The sequence below is a fragment of the Citrus clementina genome, unplaced genomic scaffold (genome assembly GCF_000493195.1).
Source record: "Citrus clementina cultivar Clemenules unplaced genomic scaffold, Citrus_clementina_v1.0 scaffold_3, whole genome shotgun sequence".
In the NCBI taxonomy this organism is placed as follows: Eukaryota; Viridiplantae; Streptophyta; class Magnoliopsida; order Sapindales; family Rutaceae; genus Citrus; species Citrus x clementina.
Window position 1 is genome coordinate 20,985,149 of NW_006262339.1, and position 12,077 is coordinate 20,997,225.

Below are 12,077 nucleotides of genomic sequence, written 5' to 3' on the forward strand. Positions count from 1 at the left end.
TCTATTTATTATTATTTTTAAATACATATTTGGAAGTAGATTTTTTAAAGATAAATTTAAATGTTTCATCGATTTCTTGTTATATAGGTAGATAAATTTATAAGAATTTTAAAAGAAAAAAAATTTAGGCAAACTACATCAAATTTTTGCATCTCAATTTTGTATGTTTTAGCATTAAATTGTTCATTAATTAAAGACTAATTTTTTTTGTAAGTTTTAGCATTAAATTGTTCATTAATTAAAGACTAAATTTAGATTCTTTTAACACAAAATTTTTTAGTCTCCATTTATTTGTTGGTTTTCCAGTTATAGCTTAATTCCATTGCAAACCCAAACCGTAACATTTTGGAAAGTCGTTCTTCAAATTAACTCTAAAAATCATAAATCAAACTTTTTCTTTTTCTTTTTTTCCTTTTCCTAATACATCAATCAACTATAAAACTCACAAATCAATTTTTTTTACCTTTTCTTCTGAAATACATAAATCAAAACGCACATCGGTGCATAAAAAACTTATAATTTAATTTTCTCTCAAAATTCCCAGATAGAAACACATAATATCTAAACTCTCCTCTATTTAATTCTGGATCCACCGGCGACCCACTCTCGTTTCCTCATTTTGCTGGTACAAGTTTAAGCTCATTCTTTTCTTTTTTTTTAAATTAATTTTTTGAACTTTGAATAACTTTTTATTTACAAGATAGGAAGCAAACTAGTTTCTGGGTTTAATTTAAATCGTTCTATTGATTGCTGGATGTTAGATCCAAAAAATAAGTGGAAAGAAGTTATTTGATTTGTTTTTTATATGATTGCCATGTGTTTGTTGAAAGTCCTCAATGGAAATAAAGCAAATGAAGAAGATGAACCGGGCCTATGTGAGTGGATTATTGTTGATTCATACATGTGGGCATTTGATTACTGATCACATTATAAGCTTTTAATCTGTATAGAACTTGACTCGCAGCCTTTAACTTGATTTAGGAGATGTTTGGGGTAGAGGTGATTCTCAGTTGTTGTGGAATGAAATCAGCAGTTGTCATATAACTGGGTGGGTAATTAGCAGACACGATCTGCCAAGTAAACGTGTTTTTCAAAATTAGGCAGATGCAAGCAAGACCGTTCTAAACATACCCTCAGGTTGATGCTGTGATAGCTTGATAAATAGCGAGCTTTGGTCAATTTGCTCACTGCCGTGATTGATCTTTCGTTGTTTATGCTGTAATGGTTAAGACGTTGTCTTTGTTCCATTTGTCATGGTTTGCTGTTTTGGTAGTTGGGGTATGTTTAGGATTCAAGTGTTGTGAAATCCAAAGTTATTGTAGAATGAAATCACTAACTGTCAAGTAGATGTTAAGTTGATAGTGGTGAACATTAGCTTCCAAGTATTAGTGGGTGTTATTTAGCTAGAAGCACTTTAATTACAAATTTACTCTTAGTTGAGTTCTCTTTGTGGTTGTTTCTTTAGTTTGTAACTATTTTCAGACTACGCTGAGTGGACTTCGGTCTGGACGTTTGTGCAATTTCTTTCCATTAACTAAGTTTTTGTTTCTTGTATAAGAGAAAAAGCATATAACAAGCTCGAATGGCAACTTTGGTGATAAATGTAGTTACATATTGAATTTACAAGTCAAACAAGGCTATGTGGCTCTCTTTTTTAATACAATTTTGGTTTGCCACCACATAGACTCCTTTCCCTTGTTTGTTAATGTACTTAACATTGGTATTTATCCTTGAGATATGCTTCCTTTGTTAAAGGTTGAATTTGCAAATGTGTTAATATTTCTCTCTATATCTTTTCTTTCTCACTTTTATTCTCTATAAAATAAATATTCTACTTCCCATCGATTATCCTAAACCTGCTCTTCTATTCACTCTCGATTTTTTTCAATCTTTATATTCTTAACAAAACTTAATATTTGTGTTTCTCCAGTGTACAAGGAAACATAATACTTGCTGTTGGGATTTACCTTTGTAAAGAAGTCTTTCAGCACAAACTTAAAACAAGAAGATGCAATGGGAGCCTCCAGGGGGCCAAGGCTTTCGGGGCTGCAGAAGCAAGTGCTTAGTCTATACAGAGGTTTTCTTCGGGCAGCTCGTTGCAAATCAGCAGAAGATCGACGTCAGATTGAATCAATTGTTTCAGCTGAATTCCGCCAGAATTCCAACCAAGTAGATCGAAAAAATTTCGTCTATATTGAGTACTTACTTCGTCGGGGTAAAAAACAACTTGAACAGCTCCAAAGCCCGAATACTGAAAGTTTGTCTCAGACCAAACAATCCTAAGGTTTGAAGAAACAATATCAATTAATTCCTTAATTCATTTTGGAATCCATTTTTGGAGAAATATGAACCACCTTACTTAATCGATATAGTTTGAGAGAGGAGACAAGAGGCAATTTTATTTTATAACAGAACAATTGTATTTTATAATAGTACAATTGTATTTCCATACAGAAGTTCTTAAACAGAATTGTACCTCTGTTTTATAGATGAAGGGGATAATATTTATTACCAAAATATGGATATAGTTCACTTATTCCTATAGTTCCTTTGCTTTGACCTTATCATGGATCTCTTATTCTTATATTTGTGAGCTTTTCCTCCATTTTCATCTTTTAATCTCTTACTAATCAACAAAGTAAATTAAACCAACAACAGTCACATGTTTTACGAATGAGTATTTTGAGACATAAAGTTTGTATCTCAATCTGCGTGGCACCAATATAAATTCATCACTTGAATAAGAAATAATAAGACTCAATAATTAATTATCACTTGATTCTATAAGGTCATGCCACTCTGTCATATAAATTGGGGTACAATCCTTATATCCCAACTTAATAAATTTATCATTATTGTTTTTGAATATGTAAAAACAGGGTCATCCTGTGGTGCCACAGTGACACGGTGTCACTTTTTTTTGTCTTTATTCTGTGAAGCCGTTGGATGGTTAATCGTTCAATCCAACGGTTTAAATTAATTATTGGAGAAAGGCCGCGAGAACTGACAACCTTTGTAGCCGGTTTTGGGTGAGTGTAATACCATCTAATAGTGAGCGTGCATTTCAGGATCTTTGATCTACGACATTTCGTTTCAGCGATTTCATTTGAAAATCAATCTGTAGACAGAAAGTGAACACACGAAATTGGTATTCCTGGAGCGCAATTATTGGTGGAATAATAGCAAACGGTTGATGTGTACATGAATATGTCCGCACAGTTGTAGGGAGGCGATGGTGAAATAAAAAAAAAAAATTCCCGGCATGTGCATTCGAAGGAATTTCTGATGCTGAAAGTCTGGGCATATCGAATGATCCAACGTAGTAGGTAATTCGATATAAACTTGCAATTTGTTTTAGTTGGAATATTTATAAAAGAGGTTTTTAGGGTTAGTTGAATAGTTGGTGGAAGAGTTCAGTAAACAAGTGGTAATGGGGAAAATTTTCGATTAAGTATGTAAACAAGGGTTGTCAAAGAATGTAAGGTTACTAGGGAGGACTGATTTGAGGAATCTCACTGCACTAATTGCCGGATTGAAGGCACAAGAGGGACTTAAAAGTGTTCGACGATGAAATGAAATTTGTTAGTAAGTAAATATCTTTTGTAAGTATCAATTAGTTATATGGGTAATTGATGAGGACATACTTTTATGGCATGTTCTTATAATGAAATTGTTAACTTTGTTTTATCTTCTGGTGACCAATAATGTATGGATGAGATGTTAGTGTTCAATTGTTAATTTGATTGTTGGAATCAATTAGGTGGTTGATGTAGACATGAATGTGTTTCTTAGAAAATCAAGAATGTTGATGGGCATTTATTGTGTGAAGCCCCTCGAAATGAGTCTATGAAAATGATTGATTAACATTGTAGGCGGTGGCATGGTTGTTACAGATAAGTCTGTTTGTAGACTGTGATCTTATTGTTGTGGTTTTACACATACCCTGTAATTAAATTCTATAAAATCAGAATGGTGCAGTTCGTTAAAAGCACTCATTTATAATTTCAGTGTAGCAATGAAGGTAGGGGAGGTTCGCAAGCGAAAATGTAGGGACGTAAACAGCTTGAACGAAGATATGGAAGGCAATCGAACAATAGAACGTAATACCCATTATGGATTCATCAGCTATTTGTAAGTATCTTTACTATCCGAATAAATAAATTTTAACAATGACGAGTGGATTGGAAATGACTTGAGTTACTTTCAGTGGTGCAACTGTGCGTAAAATGAAGGCAACAGATGCAAACACCAGCATTACAAGAGAGGTGCGTTAAATGGAAATAAAATATAGTGTACTGCAACACCTTTTTAATTGGCAATAAGCTGTATGTCCGTGTGTTTCTATTAACTGCAGGTTCGAAGGGAAATTGCGACGTCATTTAAAAATTTACCACCAAAGACGAAATGGAAGTACAAAGTCCGAGTCGAACAAGCAGTCAAAGGGGAAGCAACTAACACATATTTTACACGATGTGCACCAGACAGATTGGCAGTAGCTGTTACAAATCTATCTGATGAACAAAGAGCAGCTGTATGTGAAATGGGTATGGGGAGTGTGCTTGAGTTGAATAGTGGTAGGCTGAAAAGGAAGCTTTGTGGTTGGTTGGTAGATAGGATTGATGTATGTAGGCGCGTTGTAGTTTTGAATGGTAATGAGGTAGAGCTCAGTGCTAATAGCTTTGGTCATGTCATGGGATTAATAGATGGGGGCATGCCTTTAAGATTAGAGGGTGACATCAAAGAAGTTGAATCATATGTACAGATGTTCAGTGCATCATCTACAGGAATCAACATCAAGAAATTGGCAGAAATGTTGAGTAATTCGACAGCAGCCGATGATAGATTCAAAGTCACATTTATGTTGTTTACTCTATATACTGTTCTATGTCCCCCTGGTGGAGTACACATAAGTTGTAATTTCTTATTTTCTTTGAAAGATGTGAACTGTATCCAGAAGAGGAATTGGGCCACATTTTGTTTTCATAAATTTCTTGAAGGCATTACTAGGTACAAGGAAGAGAAATTGGCATACATAGGTGGCTGTCTTTTGTACTTAGAGGTGATATCGCATCTTGGAATGATATAGTGTCAATATTTTCCTTCTCTTTGTTCAGTTGAGTAACTGACTATAATTTGCATTGTTGTTTTTGTTTATTCCAGATGCTTTATTTTAATTCTATAGTGTATGGAAAAGTACAAAGAGACAGGTCTATGTGTCCCCTGGCCTTGTGGAACGTAGATGAGATAAAGCGGTTGATGAAATAGATAGAGAATAAAGGTGGTTATAGTAGCGATGAGGTAATCTGAAAAAGGAATTGTAAATTTGTGGGATTCTATGAAAGCAAATAATATGCTTACAATGAAAAACGTGCGATCCATGAATACTGCTTTTCAATATGTCCTTGCTTTACATTTATTGTAGTTGGATGTTACATATATATTTGGTTCAGCACTTTACTTATAACTTCGTACTTGTAAAATTGTTTTACTAGATACGAGTCTGTGCTGCATCTCTAATAAAGGCGAACTCAAGGTCAGGTGGATGCAGTATGCCTGTGGAAGAAGATTTTAGAGACTCGGATGTTAGACAGATGACAACAGCCCCGGGAATGACGAAGATAAAGTCAGTTAGTCAATTGGATAAGGCAGTAGTGATATCAAGTAGGCCATCAGGATATGTTGAAAAATTAAAGACAGATGGATCGTGCCGCAATAACCATGGCAATAACGATAAGGGGAAGGACTGGAGTGATGCAACCGAAGGAGAGGGAATTTGCACCAACTGTGAGAGTAAGCAATTGTACAAAAGTGCAGCAAGTGGCAGTATGTACCAGAATAATGAAATCAAGGAAAAAGATGTTTGTGAAGATGCACAACATATGGATTTAATTGATGTAGCAGATTTTGTCATGGAGACTCAGACGTCCCCACCATGCAGTGAAAGCTTGCATAGTAACATAAGGATTGAGGTTATCTGTAACTAATAAAAGTTAAATCTGAAATTTGCATTTTCTTTTAGTTGTTTTTTTGTTAACCGAATGTAATTTATGTTTTATAATTTTGTAATTATTATGAGGAAAATATGTTGCAGGAGCCTGCTGTGGTGCAGAAGTGTTCAGAACCGAATAAAAAGACTGGGAATGTAGTCCATCCAAAGTCACCACTTAATCAGATAGGTGCTAGCAGAGCACGTTATCGGGTTGGACCATATGTGATGCAAAGACCTTTGAGTACTGATGACGAGATGTTGATTAACTTCTGCATGGATGAAAATTTGAATAAGGGGTAACGTATTACTTATGTCGTTGAATTAGTACTGGCATTCATATAAAAAGTTACTTGATTGTGTTCGAGCTTCGAATAAACGGACTTAATTGTAGGAAATCAATAATTATGGGAAAAATGTCTGCATGATAGATTTTCCGTGGCAGGGAAATGGTTTTTAAGACGAACTTCAATTGCATCAGCAGACATGATATTATGTCTCTATCTCCTAGAAGTACAATCAATGTAAAGGTACAACCACCTTGTGTCAAGTGCTGTACTTGTATGAATAATACATACACATGTTATAATGATTGCTCTTGGAATTTAATGGGGCCTGACGTTTTTGTTATTTGTTTATATGTTGAATGAAGTCAATACCCCTTACATGCAAGTGTTAATACTCGTACTTTTTAGATTGTTTCTGCTGTCTCAGAATTGTTATCTGCGAAAGCGAGTGTAAACGTTGGAAACAGTAATTTCAGCCTTTTTCTGCCAGCGTATTCTGCTGTAAGGACTTTGTGTTATATTGCAATATTGAAATTTTATCCCCTAAGGGACAGTTTAACATAAAATTTCGTGTGTTCATTCAATATGGTGCATCTGTTTACTATGCATGTAAGTTGAGATATTGTTCTTGCAATTACATTTAACTAGAGCATTACAAATATTTGTTATTCAAGTTTGGCAACCCACTATTTCCATTGCCTATAATTTTAGTTTCGGTTGTGATAGCGTTGATGTTCTATAAACTGTACAGTTGCACGATAACATCAGTGGAGACCCCGCAGACCTTACTTTTGGCATTAAACAATTTATCAGTGGTGATTTATACCTGGCGAATATTGGTTCGTGTAAGCAAGTAAGCATTTTTTACTTAAGCAATCAGCAAACCTCGTTTTTAGTTAATTTTGATGTTATCTGTCAGTTTATTTCACCCTGGTATTGCAATCATCAATAGATTTTTGTCCCGGTGAACCATGGTTTTACACACTGGTACTTATTGGTTGTATTAATATACGAAATGCGGGTGGAGATATGGGATCCACTGCCCACTGCAATGAAGTCACAAATGTTCATTGTTGAATGCAAACGAGTGGTGAGTTACCAATGTAGATGCCAATCGAATGTACTTTGTTGCCAAAAAAAATTACTTATAAACGAACCATTGTTGTTGTAAATAATCCTCCTTTGTTTTAAAAGGAAGTGTCAAATATTACTATTGTTATTACTGCAATCTATCGATTGACGGATGTTCTTGCAGCTACAATTCATTGAGATGGCGTTGCAACATTGTGGCTCAAATTGTTTATCGGGAAGGTTAAACATGAGCGAGTTCGTAATCCAGCTTTGTACCAGACAGGCCAGTATACGTAACGAATCTGATTGTGCACTATATGTTATGTTGATGATGGAGAGACATAAAATGTGGTCATGCCTTTCGGAGGCAGAGGTGCGTAACATTTTTAACTGTTCAATGCTATAACCCAGGCCGTTAATATTATTTATGTATCGATTCAATTTTTGATGCCTTGTACTTATTGTGTTTGTTCATTTCATTCAGATAAAGTTTGATTTAGATAGTGAGAGGGCACGCATTCTGATAGATCTCATGACATACAGTTTCAATTGTTTGAAGGAGAAGGTTCATTTGAAGGCTGAGAAGCATCGATCGCGTGTTGACGATGAAGCCCATTCAATTTATGAAGCGATTGAAAAAAAGCGCGTACGACAGCTTCGGAGTGCGAGCCAAATGGGGCATGGTCGCCGCCATTAGCTGCATTTGATTTGACGTTCTATTGTATAAGTGCATCCATGCTTTCCGGAAAGAAAAAATTACTGGGTTTGACAGTTGCAGTTCATCATTCCAAAAAGCACAATCAACCTCTGACAATTGTGAGTGATAAACAACTTATGTTTTATTGCTGGCATATAACAATAAAGTTTCCATCGTGGATGCCGCAGTGTCTCACTACTGAACTTAATCATTTATGAGTTTACATTGCCGTCAATTTTTAATTTGTCAAGACGGCTGTTCCTGGAGTATTATATCAGTACATGCTGTTAGCTGAAATAACATCTTCTCTGAATTCTGCATATTATATGATACTGATACTTTGGCCTGGACAAGTTACTGAAATATTCATTTTATGTTGTAGTCTTGAGGAAGATGCTTTATGTAGTAACTGAACTGAATGAGGGATTGAATGAAGTTACGGAAGTTGTGCTTATTTAAGCTTGGCATAGGTATAAAAATTGTTTCTCAACTGCCTCCTAAATATTCTTTTTTTTTGCAATAATTAGAATACAATGGGAGCAAAAAAATAGTTGTATTAAATCCCCAACCTTTAGATCTTTTTGGAGTAGCGCCAATATTCTTTTACAGATTCCAAATGTGGGCGTAGTTAGTTGGTGTAGAAGATGAGGTTGCAATGCAGTTGGATACACTTGCAAAGGCACTTGTGTTTAGAGTTGGGTCGGTTGATTGACTTGCTGTACTGGCTGAAAATTGCTGGAACCATGACTCTGATGTGGGAGAAAATGGTCTACCATTTTCGCCTATTTGCTGCCACGACAAAACGTTCAGGTATCGTGTGGGTTGTTGCGGCGCGTGGTTTGTGTCTGCTGCGTCTGTCGCATTTGGTCCCATTACATTACTACCACAAAAAAATTCCATGCAATGGCTTGAACAGTCATCTAGCTGCTGTCCTGTCCCTCCTCTTTTTTTGCACTTTCTAACATTGTGGCCTCGCTGACCACATCTGCTACATTTTCGTTGTTGTGGTTGTCCCATCTTCGTTTTTTTAACTGAACCTTTAGTAAGAACAACTTTCGGATCTTGTACCACTGTCTCTCTCCTCGCTAAAGGTTGCCTTGCTGGTTCTTCGGTGTGAGACATTGCCTGCAACTTCAAAGTCAACTGGTGAATATCTGTAATTGCCACATTGTATGCGGCCAAACTTGATCCAGCGAATCTTAGCAAACTTCGACATGCTGCATATATTTGGCCAATACGAGCCTGCTCCGTCATGTAATGTGATTTATTACAACTTATATCGGACGAAGTGTGAGCTTTTATCTTTGCAGCTTTACTCCATCGAGAAAGAATCATCGAACTTGGAATTTCTGTCATATTCTGAGCCTTGAACACAACAAATGAATGCGAGCATGGAATTCCAATTGTCTCAAGCAACTTGCAGGTGCAGGATAAGGTTTTGCTGGTCTCATTAATCACTACTTTCACCTCTTTTCCAACCGATCCAAACCGCCTAACCCTGTACGTTGTTGACATTATATCTCGGTCACACATTTCTGCAATTAACAACGCTTCCTTGTCGATTTCTTCTCGTACGAGGCGAAACATGGCCCTTGTGAACTTTTCAGCTGCTTGCTGCTCTTACATCTTTAAATGTGTAACCAAAACAGGACGTCCATCAGAACTGTTAAAGTCATCATTCCCCTCTGCTTCCCTTTGTCGATCCATTAGTCGGTCCATCTGTTTAACAAATTCTATCAATCGGAGCCTTCTATTCACGTAATGGTTTAGATACGCATTCATTCCTTCCGACCTTTGAGTGCTTCGCATTCCCCCAAAAAACTTTCCACGCAAATAAGCCTCAGCCCACATATGTCTATCTTCAAACATCTTAACAACCCATTCATTTGCGGCAACATTATGGTTATCCACCATCAATTTCCATTTTCGGTCAAATTCTTCTTTTGTGTAAGCGTTCATCATGCAGCGGCGGAATTCCGTTGTAAATTCAGGGTTTTGAATATTTGTTTGAGCATTTCAGACCAAATGCCAGCAACACAACCTGTGTGAAGCTTCTGGAAATGTCTTGCTTATTGCATTTCGCATTGCTTTGTCCCCGTCGGTTACAACTGTCCTCGGATGCTTGTTGTTCATTGCTGTCATCAATGTCTCTAACAACCATGTGTACGTGTGTTCTGTCTCATCTGACAACAGAGCAAACCCGAATACAATTGTTCGCCGATGGTGATTTATCCCCAAAATAACCACGAGAGGCTTCCGATATGCATTGGTCTTGTAAGTTGCATCGAATGCAATAACATCACCAAATAATGCATAATCTGCGCATGATCCGCCATCGCACCAAAACAAGTCCCCAAGTCGATTGGAACTAGTGATTGTGAAGTCATAAAAGAATGACGGATCCGAGCTTTTTCTTCCATCGAGATATGATAGGCATGTCTCAGCGTCTGATTCTTTCAACGATGCATGCCTCTTGGCAGCTAGCCTATTTTCAACATCCCTCCTATTATACCCAACCTTGTCGTAACCTCCTGATCTGTCAACCATAAACTCGTGAATTTGAGATGGCTTCACTCCCACTTTATGTAATGATAAAGCTGCTGACAAGTCGGGACCCGTCACTCCTCTGTGAGACCTAATGTGGTGCACTAGCTGAGGCGGTGTTAAGTTGTGATTGTGGACGCGTTGAAGAAAACTACACGCCCATCGGCGAGTATCTTCATTGTAAATAACTCGAAATTGTGCTCTACATCCCGTCCTTGTAATAGCCTTGGCTTCTCGCCCTCTGCATCTGTTTTGCATGTGCTTTGCAGCCCTGAATCCCTGTCGGCTGCAAACCCACGTTCTGCCGGTGATATTCCCCTTGACATTTCTGCGTTTATTGTGTTTCCGAATGCCGAAGCCAACTGTCCTTGCATATTCTTGGTAGCATATGCCAGCCTCCTCCTCACTTGCGAATTCTTTTGCTAACATTTCCGAAAGCGCACTCTGGGCCTCACTACGATCATCAGTACACTGCTGTTGTTGAGTATCGTTCTCCAACTGACCATTTCCTCCACGGTTGTCGCCTTCGATGTTCAACTGCGGTTCAGCCACCATTCCTGCCCCTTCATTGTCTGTCTCCACTTCATTGTGAGCCGATGCATCTGAGCTGCGTTCATCGTCGGAAGTTACATTAATCTGGTACTGCATATCATCTCCGTCATACAATCCTTCGTCTGAATCAGTCATTGTGGTCATAGGTTCACCATCAGATAACGTAAAATTTCAGGTGGTTGAGATATTTTCTTCCTCTGTTAAAATATTTTTTGTCTGCAAGTTTATTCTTCTGCTTTCAGTACCTTCTACGAAACTTCTTTCAATAGGGTAGGCGGCACAAAGAAGCTTCAAGTTGGTGTCTTTTCCCGCGTGCAAGGAATTTTAAAACGCGAGGGAGGCCTTCACTTACCGCAGGCCAGCAGTTCAGCCCCGTCCCTCGGCCACTAAGACACGTGATATCATTCCCGCAGAAAATAATAAACTGGGTAATTTTTATAAACTTCCCCTGAGGTTTGAGGATGTTGCAAGTAGATGGGGAAAATTATTTTAATTTTAAAAGACCCCGTACCGTCAATCTGGGGTTTTTATTTTTATTGACTAACTGTTCACTTTGATAAGATAATATTACCCCTAATAATAATTTATAGACTGACACAACTAAAGTACAAGGGCTGAAACTTATGATGCATAAACCACTGACTTTATTTTTTAACATTTTCATCTTTTACAAGTACAAATATTCACAATTTTATAAGTTAATAAAACAATTATTTTCACCATGATCAAGTTTTTGATATTTCCTGACAATATTAAAAAAAAAATTACATATGTGCAAATTTATCAAAATTATGCTAGTATTTTTCTAATAAATTTTCTGCTTTTTCTCAGTCAATTCGCTGTGATTTTGTGTATGGCGCTTGCCGGAAAACGGTCACGATACATTTTGAATGGGTAATGACGGGGATTGATAGTAAAAGTTTGTATTTCTTAAATTTTT

General features: G+C 37.0%; 3 protein-coding genes across 4 annotated transcripts; 1 reads left to right on the top strand and 2 right to left on the bottom strand.

The window, feature by feature from the left end:
* Nucleotides 1-429: 429 nt before the first annotated feature.
* Nucleotides 430-2,493, top strand: LOC18046852 (succinate dehydrogenase assembly factor 1A, mitochondrial). Of its 2 annotated transcripts, XM_024189184.1 has the most exons (3): nt 430-625; nt 831-875; nt 1,931-2,493. In XM_024189184.1, the coding sequence occupies exon 3, from the start codon at nt 2,014-2,016 to the stop codon at nt 2,281-2,283; it is 270 nt and encodes an 89-aa protein (XP_024044952.1). In that variant the 5' UTR covers nt 430-625; nt 831-875; nt 1,931-2,013; the 3' UTR covers nt 2,284-2,493. The 2 variants fall into 2 exon arrangements, with proteins under 2 accessions (XP_024044952.1, XP_006441658.1); XM_006441595.2 differs by lacking the exon at nt 831-875.
* A 6,151-nt stretch (nt 2,494-8,644) lies between these two features.
* Nucleotides 8,645-9,628, bottom strand: LOC18046853 (protein FAR1-RELATED SEQUENCE 5). Its single transcript, XM_024187104.1, has one exon. It carries the CDS (start codon nt 9,626-9,628, stop codon nt 8,645-8,647), a length of 984 nt encoding a protein of 327 aa, XP_024042872.1.
* Nucleotides 9,629-10,057: 429 nt separating this feature from the next.
* LOC112099681 (protein FAR1-RELATED SEQUENCE 5-like) lies at nt 10,058-11,272 on the bottom strand. The gene has a single exon (XM_024187105.1). It carries the CDS (start codon nt 11,270-11,272, stop codon nt 10,058-10,060), a length of 1,215 nt encoding a protein of 404 aa, XP_024042873.1.
* Between the last annotated feature and the right edge of the window lie 805 nt (nt 11,273-12,077).